The following is a 17,406-nucleotide window of genomic DNA, read 5'->3' on the forward strand; positions in this document are numbered from 1 at the left end:
AGGTTTATTTAAAGGATGAAGGCATTTTCTGAATGGTATTTTGGGGCCGTATCATCAGGTCTTGAGCGAGGATTAGTGCTGTTAGGCGTTTTGAGCTGTGTTTCCTGTCCTGATAAGTCGGATTTCACCTTCAATCTGCGTGTAAGCCCTGGGCTCTGCTCCTCCTCGCCTGCTCCTCTGAGGTCCTGGCCTCGCCTTATCCAGCCCGGCCCATCCCAGCCTTTACCTTGCTCCGCTATCTTGCCACACTCCCGCACAATCCCACTCTCAAGCCCTCCCCCTCCGCCCACCCCTCCTCGGCTCGCCACTGTCCCACCCTTTTTACATGTTATTTCTTCATCCAACTTTTCTACCCCGGCCCTGTGCTTTATTTCTCCTACGTGGGGATGCTCCAGCATTTTCTCCCCAGGACGGGGTCTCTGGCTCTCCGCAGCTGGCCGGCATTTATCATCCCGGCCTCACACTGAAGCCATTTGGCAGTCAGATCGGCGGGTGACGAGGTTAACTGCTAAAGTTGTATGTAACTTGGAGCCTTCCTCGCGATGATTAATCAACCAGCAGAAAATGAGCCCCTGTCCCGGCATCCCATGCAGTGTGCAGCATCTGTGATGGTCAAGGCAAACAAATGGCTCCCCGGCTTTGTTGCTGAGGACGGAGCATAACTGGACATCATAAGCAATTAATTTTACATGACTTCATCCACAGAGTCCTAAGCAGTTAATGGAGGAGCTTGTATGTAGATCCACAAGGAATCGCGTGATATTAAGCGGCTAAGCTCTTAGTCCTCTTTATAGGTACAGTCTGCTGTGTTTTCTGAGGTAGAATTATATAAAATAAGCTGATAAAAGAATAGGCAGTCAGGATTTTGTACTTGTATAGAGCTCGTTTGAGCATTTTTTTAAATGTATTTCTACACGATTGTATTGATTATATTCATAAATACCAATTGTGGCAGCTGCCATGCAAGGGAATTTAGAGTTCAGTGTCTTAAGCAGCTAATCGCAAGGTTCTCCTCTCACCCTGTGTACGTGTTGAAGTTTAAAAGCTAACCATCCAGCCAAAGGCCTTCATCTCGCTGCTCAGGGGTCACATGTGTGTCACCTTCCCCCTGTAGTGGCTCCATGAAGCTTCAACGAAGTGTTATATATTAGCGCTAGAGTTATTTACAGACCAAACTCTGACTCTTTGATAAAATGGACAAAAAAAGAGGCAAAATGACAAAAATGTCTAATAATTACACACATTTTTAAAGGAAAAACATCCCAAATGGCTAAAATTGCTGAAAAATGCAACATAAAGCAGAAATCTTCTGGACATGGCAAAGCTATACATTATGTGTTATTTTAATTTTAAAGGTAGTTGTGCCTCCAGATAAATTATACTTAATTTAAAAGTGACAAAAGTCTCTTTTGGTCCTAAAGTTTGCAAAGTTGTGATCGAGTCATTACGTGTCCAGACTTTTGTCAATAAAGATTTGACCCTGTGAAAGTTTCATATAAAATTGTTTTAAACGGTTCAAAATGTTCTCTGAATACCTGACTGCGCTTGAAGGCAAACTGTCATTCTCTCTGGGAAAAAGTGTTTGTTGTAGTAAAACATAGAGTGTAATGAGAGCATTAATCGACACGTCACATGCGGTTTGCAACACGGCCATGCAGTCAATATGAGATGTAAAAAAAATATTTAGAAATTAAAATCAATTAATTTAATATTTTGGGTGCACAGGGATGCAGGCCAAATAAGACAGACACACCTGATCGAGTTCATCCTCAGTCACATTGACATTCAAGGCCTGTTTACATGCCGTTCTAATGACAACTAAAACTTTTTAGCATCTTTGGTGTCTGTTTGTGGTTGAAATCACTGAAAACGAGAGTTTTTGAGAACGCCTTCCAAGGTGCAATTTTTCGAAAACGCTCAAGTGTCTTTTCTGAAACGTGCACGAATAGATAGACAATAACAACAGTGTTTACCTCCAGACCATCATGACTCCCAGTCCATATTCTCCTGGGACTTGATTGTTTTATGGTCGAGTCACCTGGAATGACGATTCAACTTGGTCGTCTGTCCATATGAATGTCTGTCTCCCTGTCATTGTTAATGATTACAGTGTAGTGTTCTTGTGTGATTTCATTAAAACAAAAAAAAAGAAGACCAACAGCACCCTCTGGCGACCCTACATGAAAACTACATTGTTTTCCGCGTTTCTGCTGTTTCCGTGCAAACAAATACCGTTTTCAAAACGGTGTCGTGTAAACGGGACCTGACTAGCAAACAAAACACAGACTGGCGAAAAGAAAATGACCAAAGAGTACTGCAGAGACTCTACGGCCACCTAATGGACAAAGGTGGAACTGTGGTTTCTAAAAACTATGTTAAAAGCAATAATTCTGACGTATCGTTGTTTCCTTTTCTTCGTAGTTCCTCATCCTCAGAAGCAGCTTTCCTACAACGCCTCCAAAGCCGGAGTGGTCAAGCTGACTCAGACGCTGGGCACCGAGTGGATCGACAGAGGCGTGCGAGTCAACTGCATCTCGCCGTGAGTGCGGACTCTTTTCCACTTCTCTCTCCAAAACGCAGTCCTGCTGGCCGTGCTACTAAAGGAGCTGGTGATTAGCGTGTTTGCTTTCATTGTGGAGGGCCCCATTTGAGAAACGATGCACTAATTTAAGTCCTCAAACAATGCATCAGTGCTTAATTAGATGACGTCTTGAGGGATGAATCAACCAAACACTTGCTCTAATTGTTCCGTTCAATTAGGGAATCAAATTTGCAACCTCACTGCGAGTGTTGGTGCAACAAAAGCGCCTTGTTTGTGTCTATTTGTCTGTGAAGCCGAGCGCTGGGAAGAAAAGAGGAGAAAGGCTTTGTGTGTGATGGAGGGTTTTGCTGTGTTAAGTGGAGCATCCCTCAGCCAGCCATCCCTGAGTAAAATCCGTGCAGTGGCGCCGGGCGAGCCGGGCCCAGTCACTGCCCCAGAACAAAGCCCTCACACAGAGAGACACGCACCGCGCTCCGCTTTATTTATCGGCAGCTTGTTTGCTAATTTTAATTTGCAAAGAAGCAATTCTCTGTCTCTCGCTCTCTGTCTCTCTCTGTCTCTCTCTCTCTCTCCTGCGCTAACCGGGCGTCTCAATGGGCCGCTGATTTCTTTGAAGTGACAGTCGGTAAATATGCATTAAAAAAAAAAAAAGAGGGGGGGGACACAATTAGTGCTCGTGAGGTTGACTGGAGCCTGATTCCATTGGCAACTTTAGCCGCAGCGGTGATAAGCTGCATTATCTAGAAAATTGGCTGAGGGAAAACAGTACCTCTGATTGCCAGGAAAGGTTCCAGATAACAGGGCAGCTGAAGAGAAATATAATTGAGGTGGAATACGTTAACCAAGGTGTCACACGCTCCTTGGAAGTGCTAATTTAGCCAAATGTTGGGATTCCATATCAAGGCGGCGGGACGCGGCGGACAGTGATTCGGGGCTCATCGGCGTTTAGTCGCTGTCAGGCGGATCGTGTGAGGAGTCAGAAGTCGTGTTGACGTGTTTATTCCAGTGTGATGGCTCCACCTAAATACACGCCGGGCTTCAAAAGAGCACGTTACAGTCGACGTGAAGAAGTGGAATGAGGAGTTAACCGAAGGCTACGAGCGAAAAGGATGCCAGACGTCCCCTCGCACCCGCGGGCTCTTCCTGAGAAGTCCCACAGTAAATATCATCAGAGGTTCCACGCCGTGCCCTTTCTTCAAAGGATAATTGGGTTTATTTTTGTCACCAAAGAGGTGTCTCTGAAACAAGGCTGTCACTCCTGGCTCTGAACTGTGATGCCGTCTTGATTCCATTGTGGGTTTTTTCTCTCTCTCTCTCTCTCTCTCTCTCTCTCTCTCTCTCTCTCTCTCTCTCTCTCTTTGCAGGGGGATTGTTGACACCCCTCTCATCCACTCGGAGAGTCTGAGGCCTCTGGTGCAGCGCTGGCTGTCAGATATCCCTGCTGGTAGACTGGCTCAAGTGACAGACCTGCAAGCCGCAGTGGTCTACTTGGCATCTGACGCCTCCGACTACATGACAGGGCATAACTTAGTCATAGAGGGTGGGCAAAGTCTGTGGTAGGAGGGAGATGAAGAGATAAGAAACTTCTCCTTCACTCTCCGGGGAGTAGTCTTTTGACACATTCATAGTGGGATTAAATGTTAATTTTTGGTCTTTATTAGTGAGATGAGTTGTGGATGACTTCAATGTATCTTGTTGAGTTTTTTTTTTTACCCTGTGACACATTTTATTGCATGAAAGATGGTGGAAGAAAAACGTACTGTACTTTTAAAAGCTGTTTCTTTAATGATTATTGTGTTTGTTACACTCTGAATGCTAGTAAAATAAACAACTGTGAAGTGTCCTTAAAGGTGCAGTGTGTTAGTTTCATGCAGTGACGCATCTGTGCTGTGGGGGGCAGTAGTGAGTCACTGTAGCCTCCAGTGTGTCCTCGCTGAGGCAACTTTAGATGTTGACTGGTAGAAGTTATTCAGACACTGTCATGTTTACAATCAGATCTTAGTCTCTACATCAGCCACATCATATTATGGTGTTTTTATGATAAGAGATAATACTGAAATATAAAACTCGGCAATCTCTTAGGAGTTGCTGAAGTGCTGCTCTCCTGATCCATTACTTTGCTTCTTTTTTCAACTGACGATTTCAAATTACTTCATTTTCTGAGTAATGTGTTTGGTCATTTTGCTTTATTTTTCTGTTTTTTCATACAAACGTAACTAGAATTCTCATTTTGCAGTTTGTATGCATCAGTGTTTCTCTGTTCATTCAATACTGTGAAAAGACAAAACACGAAGAAATGATCAAGTGATTTCAGACATTTGTAGCTTCACACATTTACCTTCATTCAGTTGTGCTGTTGTGAAGATGTCATATCGATGCATCAATGAACTGATGGCTGAAGTAGTTTTTTTTTTACCAAAATGTGTTTTGGAGCGACTCACTACACCACCTTGCGATAAAAAGTGGGATTGCAATAATGGACAGGCCGGGGCAAGGAGGTTAGTTTGCTAACTTTTTTGTGTAAATGACTGCAGCAATATTTGGATTGAGATTATTGAACTTAATGTTTGTTCTCTTTCGGTTTGTAATCATCGGCTAATTTTCCGTGTGATAAGTTCCAGTTCTTGCTTATTGAACCCGTTATCATCAGTGAAATGTTCTGAAGTCTGTGGTCGAAGAGAATAAAGGTTGTGTGTGACTGAGGTGTGTGTGAAACGTGTATAAATTCACTACTTTTACACCAGGATGGAAGCAGTTTCCGGCACTTCGCACGCCAAGTCCCTCTGGCCTCAGCCTCCCAGTCTTCCCAAATGATCCCCCCCCACCACTACCCCCCCCCCCCCCCCCTACAAGTGGTGCTTGTGAGCAGCATCTTAATTGCTCTATTAACTGTTTGTGTGCTGAAAAACAATACTTAAAGGCGAGGTCAGCCGAGGATGTGACCCCAGCCGCTGCAATTATATGAAAAGTAGTGGCCAATTAGCGCTCTCAGCAATGTGACACTGTTGGTGTTTATGTGAGCAACTTCAAGTTCTCACTGTTAGTGACCGATCTCTGATTTACATAATTGGGGGATTGGTCATTAATGGGAATGGCGTGTGAGAGGATCCCATTAAGATATGGAGTGAGATCTGATCATCTCCTGCTCCGCGCTATTTATCTCCGGCTGCATTGGCACATTGGCAATTATTGGGATTCTTATCCTCGCATTTTCTGGTGAAATCCCAAACTTCGGTGACGTGTTTGGAGGTGAGACTTTGCAGGGGTCGGTTCACGAGAGGGCGAGTTCAGCAAGTTGTTTCGCTGCGTTGCCACTGAGGGGCAGCATGAAGACAGGCAACTGCAGCACTGACACAAGGACACAAAGTTACAACAAGAGGTTATCACATTATTTGCTGTCCTCTAAAAAGGTAATAACAGCGAGCAGCTGCATGTTATGTGAGCCGATTCTCAGAATGTAAGAACACCTCTTCAATTGCAGTGTGCAAACAACTCGGCACGAGAGCGGACGGAGAGCTGAATAAATATATTTTCAATTAATCGGGGCTTGATAGTGGACAGTTACATTTCAGATGCATTAAAATGTAATTATGTCCAGTTCCTGCGCTGCGATGTGAATACATAAAGTACATGGACACAGAATTGTAATTTTATTAACATAAATTTGCATATCTTGTAAACAGGCTTTCATTTGATATCCATATTTATTTTATGCAGATGTAAGTGGTGAATTTTGACACTTAGAGGAGTCACTATCTTGCTTATGTCCCACTCGAAAGGGCTCAGAATAGTTGCATTTTTTTTCTACTTCAAGTTCTTTTTTTCAGGCATCATTTTATGTCTAAACTGTTGTTTTGCACCGCATTACTCTCCTCTGAAGCCCTCTCCGAGAGGCCTTGTTTTCCTTCACAATTGCTGCTCAAAAGAGCCAAATCCATAATTTGAGCCAGGGCAACACACACACACACACATACACACGGTCCCTGCTTCATGAGGTGATCTTGAATCCATTATTTATGACCTCCTTTTGGTACCATTACACCGAAGAGTGGGACCCTGTTGTCGCGTCGCGCTGTTGTGCTAAACAGTTCTCCAGCAGGGGGGGAAAAAAAAAAGCCACTCGCGGCCTCACACTTCAAACCAGCTTTGATTAATGCTCCGCTCTGTCACGGCATGCAACGTTTTACAGCGGCGGGCGTTCAGAGGGGGACCCGGGTCGATGCTGAACAACAGCACCTCGCAGGACGTGTTGCAGCGAGGACCCCGGGGTTTATGGATGACATATTAACATTTGACAATATCAATACACTTTTATTGATGGATTATGGCGTCCTGTTACGCTCCCACTCAGTGGAGTGTTGAAAGATGAAATGTTACCCCCTTTATAAATTGAGCTGAGCCCCCTGACGCCATTGTCAGAGGTGGGACTGTGCAACAGCAAAAAGAAAACGTCAACATTTATCTTCTGTTGTTCGTGGTGGTGAACTTCAAGGTGAATGAACCAAGACGCCTTAATTTGACTAATTACATGACCGAAACTGTCCAAAAACCTTGTTCCACTACAAAATGGCTTTTGAGAAGAAACTGAATAGGCAACGTAGAATGGTTTCCCGCCTTTTCGCCATGCTAGTAGTTAGCCAAAGTTAGCCTCGAAAAGCACAACTTCAAATCATTGTTTTACATTTGTTTTCCTGAAATAGAGCTAAACTTGCTCTGTCACCCATGAAACATTTATGTAAAATCCTCATCAGGAATGTACCGAAACACATTTACTAAACATTGAGATAAGAAGCTTTTTTTCCCCTCTCTATTTCGATTTAAAGATGGGATTTTTGACTCATCACTTTATTTGACATCATAAGAAAGCGCTGATGAAAGTCGGTGTTTTCTTAAAGCTTCTTACAAGTTTTACTTTATTCAAATAGATAATTAAGCTAATATTTAATCAATAATAAAAGATTAGGGGGAAAAAAATCTAATGTCTATTTTTTGTGTTATCTGATAAATACCTGCTGTATCTGTAGAATAACACTGACGCGTTGATAATTCACCATATATAAAAGTTGTTTACAATATATTCCAATCACAATACTGAAACCAATTTTACTTTGAGTTTCTTTGTTCGCTTGTGTAGCTACTAATGCTGTCAAAAATAACCTGTTAATTTAATTAATTGATTTTAAATATTTAACTTGTTAAAAAATTAAACGTAATTAACCCAGATTTGTTTACTTCAGGGTTTTTTTTTTGTTTTTACTCATTTACCAGAGCAGCAGCATTATTTCCATGGTTTTCCCTGAATAAATATCCATTACAGGCTTCAGTATTCATGGGAAAAACAATATGATTAATTGGAATTAATTACAGAAAATGTTGCCATTAATTAGTTAATTTTCTTTAACCCATTGACAGCACTAGTAGCTACAGAGTTTGTGAACATTTTCTGAAGTTAATCCAGCAGTTAATTCTCGAATTATGGAGTAACAATAGGATAAATGTGGGGGTCTGGGTGATGACTTTTACTGCTGGATTCTATCCATTCTGATAGAAAGACAGAATGAGAACATTGGCGGTTTCATTTAGATTCAAATCTTGAAATATGGTTAAATAAGTATTATAATCAGAACAGTTGCAGACCCTTTTGCACAACAAAGTTTTAAGTGGAAATGTGTTGTTTTTGCACTTTTTTTTCAGAAAACATTTGCATTTGACAGCAACATTTTTGAAACGATGTCCATTTACATGAAAATGATAGAAACGCTGAGAACTATGTAGTTTTCATGTTGGGTGCTGTTTGTTTTTGTAAATCACACACACACACACACACACACACATGCAGACGCAATACTCTATAATCATCAACAATGGCGAGTACGTGAACATTTAAATGGACAGATGACAAAGTTTGATTGCTACTCCGGGTGACTGTAAACTATAAAACTACTAAGTTCCAGGAGAATATGGACTGGGAGTGATGCCACTCTGGAGGCAAATGTTATTATTGTCTATCTACCCGCGCATGTGTAAAAGAACCGTTAAACGCGCCAGAAGTGTGCGTTTCAGAAAAGTTCTGCTTTCTTTGTTTTCACTGTATCGTGTTTCTTGTCATTTTCAAAAAAGTGCACCTTTGGAGCTGTTTTCAAACACTTGTGTTTTCAGTGGCTCCAAGCACCATTGTCGTATAAACAACGACCCCCCCCACACACACACACACACACACACACACACACATTAGGACCCAGTCAGAGAACATGCCACACTCAGCCACACTCACGTTTAGCATACCCGAATTGCCCTCACACCTGTCAGCAAAGCACCGATACATCTCTCAAACTGAGACAATCTATTCATGAACAAACAAATTCAAAGCTTACATCTGTTTAATTAAGTTAACTTTCCAGCACAACGGCGACTATTAAGGGCTGTTTCATTTGGATCACGAGGGGTTGCATCAAGTTTGATTAGCCCTTTGTGTTCTCCTGTGATTGCCTGTGTGTGTGTGTGTGTGTGTGTGTGTGTGTGTGTGTGTGTGTGTGTGTGTGTGTGTGTGTGTGTGTGTGTGTGTGTGTGTGTGTGTGTGTGTGTGTGTGTGTGTGTGTGTGTGTGTGTGTGTGTGTGTGTGTGTGTGTGTGTGTGTGTGTGTGTGTGTGTGTGAGTGTGTGTGTTGCACTCGACTCGACTCGCTGAAGGCACTGGATCATTGTCGGCTCATGTGTTATTCATTGAAAAGCTGTTTTGCTGTTTGCTCTCTGCGTGCTACCTGCCGACGACACATGGGGTCACTTTAACTGGCTGCGCTGCGTTCTCGGAAGGATTGCCAATAAATGAAAGTGCGCATCATTATTATATCGTATTTCATTTGAGCGGGTGCGAGATGCACAATCAGGATTTCTTCAGAAGCGTTTAACCGAAATTTTGTTTCATACATATATATTCTCTTGCCGTCGGATCAAAGCGTACCTGTTGTGTTTTTGTCTCGTTATTTACCATGACTTGCATTAAGATGAGTTCAGAATTCTTGTGTAGCATCGTATTTTTTTATTCCTTCCCTTTTTAGAGCTGGTTTTAACACATTTGCCCAACATAATTACACAGGGGTTTTTTTTTTTGGTTTTTTTTTAAAAGAGAAGCCTCCAATGACATCTCAAGAGGTGTCTAAAAACAATCCAAATGTCCACATCCTGTCTCCACATCGTAAATATACCAGGCTTTTATTCAACATTAATACCGAGCTGGGGAAACATTGCACTCCGAGTTCTCTAATTACAATGCAGCTAATGTATTATTTCCTCCCCATGTGGGATTACTTTCATCTTTCCCATTAAGATGCACATTTTGTTTGGATACTCAAATTACAAACCCCATATTAAATCTGACTGTGCAAAAGGCATTGATCATAGCCCCGATAGCTGCACTCCAACTTTGATTTAATTTGCAGTTCCATTAATATCTATGAGACGTCCGATTGTCGTCTTGGGCATATTGATGGTATTGTAAGCCCTGCCTTCATATAATGTTCCCCAGCGGCAATGAGGAAATGTTACAGAGAATTAGGCCGAGAAGCAGGCTCAGTGGAACTGGCACTGCAGTCGGAAATTCATTATTCTAATAAATAGAGGGGAGAAAAAAAGAAGAAGGAAAAAAAAAAAGCAAGACTCTTAAGAGAAATTTCTCTCTCCCGCTCTCCTCTTGCCACAAAAACACACACAAAAACTGGTTTCAGCTTGAGAGTACAGAACTGGAACTTAGGTGGCTCTCATTATTGCTGCCCAAGGGTCTTCCTCGGACCCCGAGAAGTCTTTAAAATGTTCCTGATGATTCAATAGCAAAGCAGTCACTTACTGGCTGTCCATCACATGGCTTTATGTCCTCACACTGAGCTGTTCATATATATATATATATATATATATATATATATATAGCATCTCTTTGGGTATTGGGCCAAATCTCATTAAAATCTTCACATCACTGCTGTGTGAATGAAATGAGGAACCATTTGAAGAGAACACAATGCAACTTCTAGCACCAGACCGGCCTAGATGACTGTCAGGCCGTGCTGATTTCTTATGTTGATTAATGAAGTGCCAACTGAGTATATGTACTGTTCCCTTCCTTTGTTGGAGCCTTGACACGCTGTTTTCTGTAGGGAAAACACCACTGGAGCCAGGAGACGTGAGTTATGCTGTAATTAATGCAATCATGAAGATGAAAATAGCTGTTGTTGCGGGTGGAAAAACGACAATGAAGGGCGTGTGAACCAGGACGGAGGAAGATTCGTCGTTGGGTGGCTGCGTCCGTCGTCCTCTGAGGCTCCCTGGCGCGTTTTTCACCGGGCAGCATCTCAGAAACAAATATGTTTTATTGCATCCCTCACAGGCTTTTTCAAAGGAAGGTATGATTTCCCTTTTTGTTTTCAAAAAAAAAAAAAAGAGAGATGGTGGGGGTCTTTGCTTCTCTTACGATTCTGCCAGAGTGATTCATTTGCAGGTCATTAAAAAACTCGTCTTTTGAAAGCGTTGGGCTGCTCAGGTGGCGAAGCCTGTGCAGGGGGAGACAAGTCGTAAATAAAGGCAGCTACATTTCAAATGCCATAAATAGGGGACACCTAAGGACCTTGCATGATTGCAGACATCTAATCATTTAATTTATGCGTGTCTAAAGGAGCCCTCATTAACATTCAAGTAGCACTCGTGTGTCTAGCGGGGATCACTGCGAAGGCTGCATCACTCTGGGATGGAGAGGCTCTGTTTGGGCAGCGCAGCATGGCCGCCCGCTCGGCAAGCACCTTCCCGCCTGCCTCCCCTCAATGTCACGAGAGACACAGCATGCAACTCTCGTAACTTACACTGTGTGATTTGTGATCCAGTGATTGTGTTGCTGTTAATGTGGAGAACCTTTGACAAAGTGAAAGTCATATTCTGTAGGTCACGGCGCTTGCATGGAGTCTGCCACTTCCGATGGTGTTGCAGCAAATCATTTAACCTTTTTTTTTTTCTTTTTTCCTCTCACGGCAGCCTCGGCAGACAAAAAAAAAAAAGGTACATTTCGGCCGGTGTTTGCCCGCAATCATCAGCGGCCTTTTGATGAAGACGACTGAAGCATGTGATGTTTATTTTCGAAGACTGTCTGAAGTCTTTGTTAGCACTTGCGATACGGTAACACACCTCAGTGTCTGCGCAGCAGATGCATGCATGACAGAAACTCAATAATAATTGGCGTGGATTGCTCCTGACACGTGCGGGTTGCTGACAGCTGCTTTGTTCTATGGTCAGATTTCATATTTAACACATCAAAGAGTTGGGATACTTCACACTCTGCGGAGGACTGATAGCAAGTCTGACACTTTGCAGTTAAAGAGGAACGGGCTGGTCTCTCCATGCAGGAGAATAAAGTCAAGTTGCATTCTGTGTTGCTTTTTTCACTTTTCCTCCAAATAAATGAAGTTACACTTTTCATGCTCTTTCTTTTTTTCTTTTCTTTTTCTTTTTTTTTTAATGAGAAAAAACATCAGAGAGGTGTGAAGTGTCATGTTTACAGTGATAATGAAAGAATTACTGGCAGGAAATTCCGGCGAAATGAAAGTGTATTTACGAAATGTCCTTTGCGTGAAATAATCTCTTATCCTCTGGATTTAATCTGCGTCGTGAGAATGTCTTTGCACCCTTGAATCACTTCCTACAGATAGATCAGTCCAAGCATAGCAACCGTAACCAGGTACGAACTCACGTCCAGCCTCCTTCACACTGGATTTTGTAACCTGAATGCAATCCCTCATTTAGCCTTTCTTTCATCCCCTGCTAAAACAACCCAACCCAGAGCAGCATGATTTGCCTGCTGGTCTGATTTTTCGACTGATCTGCTCTGTGCCGTCTCTACAGGAGCAAAACCAGAGGTATAATTGACTTTATTTGTCAACAGGATAACTCAAAAACCTGTTGATGGATTTTGATCAGATTTTGGCAGACTAACAGATAACATGCAAAGGAAGTACTTATTTAATTTTGAGGCAGATCTGAATAATATTCTGGGAACTCGATCCATAATGAAGTACCAAGCTCTGTTAATATATAATACGATCCTGACATGTACAGATGCACCATGAGAAGTAAAGGAAGATGCCAAAGACTAGTGAAAGGGCTTTTTTTTTCTTTTTCTGAATTATTATTAATTTTTTTGTTTTTTTTGTTTACAACATTAACAATGGCGAGGACACGGACATTCGTATGGACACATGATGAAGTTGGATTGCTATTACATGTGAATCTCAACTATAAAACCACCAAGTCCCAGGAGAATATGGACTGCGAGTCATAACACTCTGGAGGCTGCTATTGTTGTCATTATCCAAATACTCATGCATGTGCAGAGGAATTATTTACTCCAGCTGTAGCGTGCAGGCGCGTAGCAGCATTTCCACCATCTCTACACAGACTGAGCGTTTCCAGAAAGTTGCGTTTTGCGCTTTCACTTGAAAACATTGTCACATAAACGAGGCCTGCAGCGTTCAACACTTCTGTCAGAAACTTAATGACTTCGGCTTCCCTGGTAAAGCCGAAGGCTGATTTGTTGATTGCATCTCTGGTAGTAAACCATGTGTGCAACATAATGGTCTCTCAAACACCTATTTAGACAGTTTTCAAGGTGTGCCTCAAGGATCAGTTTCAGGACCAACTCTTTTCACCATGTTAACAATGCAGGTCAGATTGTTACAGATTCGCTATTACATTTCTATGCTGATGACACAGTTGTATATTCCCACGCTCACAGCACCGCTCTGGCTGCAGTCCTCAGACGGTATTATTTGGTCTCAGCTGTCCCATCTCAGACTTGTACTTATTGTGGATACAGCAGGATCTAAAGATGACCAGCTTGATCCTGCTCGAGGAATGTAAGCTCCTTCTGAAGGGTTTGGAGAAAGCCTCTCTGGTTTGTTCCTGTTTTTATAGAGCCAATTGGATCAGTGCTATTTTACCCTATTTCATGTCTGTATTGTAGATATTGTTAGATCAGTGTGTTTGTGACTAAATGTTGTCTTCTGTCCAAATCATGTCTCTTTCAAATAAGACTGCATGTCTCAGTGTGACGACCTGCATAATTGAAGGCTGATAATATGATCATACAACACACAGCAGTGAGGGGAGATTGTCCTGTCAGGAGGAAGTATGAACTCTCTGAGCCTTCTTGTTTTGAGAAATATGAGAAAATGTGTTTGAGGATAATGTACATAAGATTTGTTTTTTTTAAAATATTTAAATCTAAATACTTCTTTTTTTTAATAGACAATAGTCATATTTTAGTACAGAACTTGAAAAGGGCAAATAGTGATCTGTAAGTTTGTAAGAGAAAATGCCAAACACATCAGATACAATAATCCTAAACAGACTCTCATTGACTGATTAGGAGACATTTTACCATTGATTTTCACCAAGATCCTTCTGGAGTTGTCTTCAGTTCATCGTTCGCTCAATATTACCGAACTTATCCATTTTTCTAGAACTGGTATTTTGTGAAGGCTTTTCTATTTGCAGCCAGAAGAAGTTACTTCTTAATTTTCTCAATCTGACATATCAGCAAGATTAAGAGGTGTGAATAATAATCCTATTTGTTTATCAGAAGATCTGGATGAGGGGGCATGACCAAAAAAGCACAAGTTGGTTGTGTCCACATCCAGGGATGTTATGCATCTCTGCTTGAACTTAAAAATAGGGACTTTTCTCCAGGTCCAGTAATTGAAAAGTTTTCCAGGCCTCATGTCCTCTGTTATCACAGTGGACGACTCTATTTCTCATCCTTTCAGTCTGAGGTGTCCTGATTCAGAGAACTCCTTGAATGACTACTCGTGGCTCTGGTTTTCGATTTCAACTTTTTGATTTTCTAGAAGCTTTTTAACCATTTTTTGGTTTGTAGATTCAGCTCTACTACTGCCTGTTTATATGATATTACGCTCTCTTTGGGAATAAAATGAAGCCTAATTTGTTATTTACCTTCAGAAAGCACGAGTGGTATTTGAAGATTGTTTGCAAGTTTCTTGCATTTTATATACATTTAAAGAAATACTCTTATAGATTAACTGCATTCGGGTATATATTGGGTGAAAAAAGAAAGGCTGTTGCTTTAATGTTTTGATTGCTTGTGTTGTTTAACAGTTAACTCTTCCTCCATTTCATTTGAGGGGAGACAGCGCTCACCTGTTGGTAGATCACAGAGCTCTGCCTGACTGGCCAATCAGGAACACGGCGGATAAGTGAGAATGAGAAGCTGTTTTCTTTTGTTCTTGCGGCTGGGAGAAGATGCCAGTTTTTAATTTAGGTTGGGCTGTTGAGCAAAATGAAGATAAAAAAAAAAAAAAAAAACGTTTTGTCATGTCTACTGAAGGATCTAGTTGTTTCACTCTTATCCATGAACACCGTTTAAAGTTTACCACAAAGTAGATTATTTCATTCTCGTGGACATTCAAGACCCTAGTAAACTACCAAACCCCAGGAGAATGTGCACTGCCACTCTGGACCCCACTGTTGTTATTGTCCATAGACTCGCTCATATGTGCAGAACAACTTCCTTCAATGGCGATTCTTCGCATACGCAGGAGCAGTTAAGAAAGCTGTGTTTCCCCCCGTTTCCATGGAGAAAGAGTGGGAGCATTTTCAAAAAGTTCCAACTTCGAAGCTGTTTTCAAAAAATATTCAGTGGCTCTGAGCACCTTTGTCGTAGAAATAGACGCCCAAAACACAATGAAAGTTTTCAGTTTTCAACTTGAAAATGAGCCCTAAGCATTGCCTAGTTTTTACAACAAAAAAGTTATGAAAGAATTATGATGTAACTATAACAACATAACAATAATAATATCATAACTTGCCAATAGTGTAGTAAGATACTTGGGCTGATGTCATCATAGTTAAAGTTATTTCGATTAGCATTAATTAGCAAAAAAAGGTTTCCTTTGGAAATGTAATATCTGTCATCAATAATATATTAATGCATAAAAAGGCAGTTTTTCTGCATTCTGCTTATCAAAAGTCACTATTGTTAATGGTACAGTGGTCATATTCATTCATTGAGGAATATGTGAAGTTATTCCACTATTGATATTACTACTTTGAAAATGACCAATTATTATTACATTATTGTTTGTGCCACATTAATGCAGATTTTTTTTTCTTTTTTTCAAAACACGAATGGTAACTGAGAATTATTTGTGTGAATGAAGTGAACAAACTGTCAACTGCAGTGAACTGTCGTCACTGAAAACAAAGAGACTCACCCTGAGTTAATGTCATTATTTTGCGGCGTACACTCAGAAGACCCCGAGGAAAGTGGAAGCATTTTAGGGTGATGCGTCAAGTCCCCTCATCATCGGCCCAGGAGACCTGCAAACACCCCGGCTTTATAAGGTGAGGCAAAGCCAGGCGGGGGCTTTTTAATGACTTTGAGTTAAACACCCTCATTTTTAACTGATGCACGAGGAGTGGGAGAGGCGCCCTCCTCCCTGTAGTCAGTATCCAGCAGCATTTTGATGTCTCTAACAAGAACACAATAAATTGTTCCTCATTATTCAGTAATTAACTCCAATGCGCCGGGTCCCCATCCCCCTGTGCCACGCTCTAAATCACCACCCTCCTCTGCTCCTCTCCTCCTGCTGCACAGCTCTTTAATTTCCTCTATGCAGTGGGGGGTGGGGGCAAGAGAAGGTGGAGGAGGAGGCGGTGGTGGTGGGAGGAGGGGGCACGCACAGCTTGATGCACTCCATCATTCCCTCGCCATCCTCCCGTCACCCCTTCGCCCTATCCTCCGCCACACCCGCCCCGCCCGCCCCCCCCCCATCTCATCCTCGTGCCAGCTCCTCGTCGGTGTGTGCTCTCCCTGCAGGACACCACCTGGCTCAAAGGGAAGGAGAGGTCACCTGAGCCGGGACGGCTGGCTCTCGTCACGCTCGGCACACAGAAGACAGAAGACGACGTCTCCCACCATCAAGGCATTGAAAGTCGCCCCCCGGCTCGTTCCGCCGTCCCTTCCTTCGCGGGGCTTTCCCTCGTCCTCCTCTCCTCTTAATTGTTAAAATGAGGTCATTAATTGGAGGCTGAGTCAAATCACCTGTCATTTCAGCTGGGAATCATCCCGCTGATTGAAAGGTATCATAAAAACCTGCCCAGGGCTTGGTTTCCGCCGCGTCTGCTGGGAGCTCCCTTTGTGCCTCGCCAATCTCCGCCCATGGGCCCACATCTCACTTCACTCTGGGTGGTGGAGATTAGGCGGGCAGAGTCTTGGGTGACACACATCCACACGCGTGGCCCAAATATAGATTCAAGGCAGTCAGTGGTGTCAGGCGACAATTCCTGGAGGATGTTGTGGGGAGTGTTCGCTTCTTCGCGTGCTATTAACGCCCCTGACCTAATTGGGAATGATGCTCACATACACATCGCTTCCATATATGTGGGCGAGGTCAGGTTCATTTGAGGGGGTAATTGTGAAATTGGCATGTAAACTAGGACAATAGAAGAAATGACAAAAGAAATGAGGACAGATGACAAAATTCTTGACGGATCCTTAATAAATTTAGACTTGTCACACTGCGGCTATAAAAGTGAAAGCTGCGACCTTGGGAGACGCGGTTTGTGATGTTTACGGCTTTCTCAGGTTAAGATCTTCCCCACAAACTGGAGAAAGGAAGCTCACAAGAAACACGTGCATCAAATATTTGAAGTGACCTCAAGCTAAATGCCCTCAAACATTCTCCACCTGGTGACAGCTACACAGCACAGAAAGCAGTACTCTTGCCCACTGAATAAAATCAGCGATATTAACACAGAAAGGCCATTAGAAAAAAAAAGAGAAAAAAAACAGGCCTAAATTATTCTGGAAGCTGT

At 42.4% G+C, this 17,406-nt stretch overlaps 1 protein-coding gene across 1 annotated transcript in view; it reads left to right on the forward strand.

Annotated features, from left to right (window-relative positions):
• Positions 1-4,339, forward strand: part of LOC308128755 (uncharacterized protein) — a gene marked incomplete at its 5' end in the record, with an annotated part of 12,951 nt that extends 8,612 nt beyond the window's left edge. Inside the window, 2 exons of the mRNA XM_080494420.1 lie at positions 2,422-2,539; positions 3,907-4,339. Coding sequence (XP_080350546.1) covers positions 2,422-2,539; positions 3,907-4,102 — 314 coding nt within the window. The 3' untranslated portion in view covers positions 4,103-4,339. The remainder of the gene's footprint in view (positions 1-2,421; positions 2,540-3,906) is intronic.
• Between the last annotated feature and the right edge of the window lie 13,067 nt (positions 4,340-17,406).

This window comes from Blennius ocellaris (assembly GCF_963422515.1).
Source record: "Blennius ocellaris genome assembly, chromosome: 4".
Classification (NCBI taxonomy): Eukaryota; Metazoa; Chordata; class Actinopteri; order Blenniiformes; family Blenniidae; genus Blennius; species Blennius ocellaris.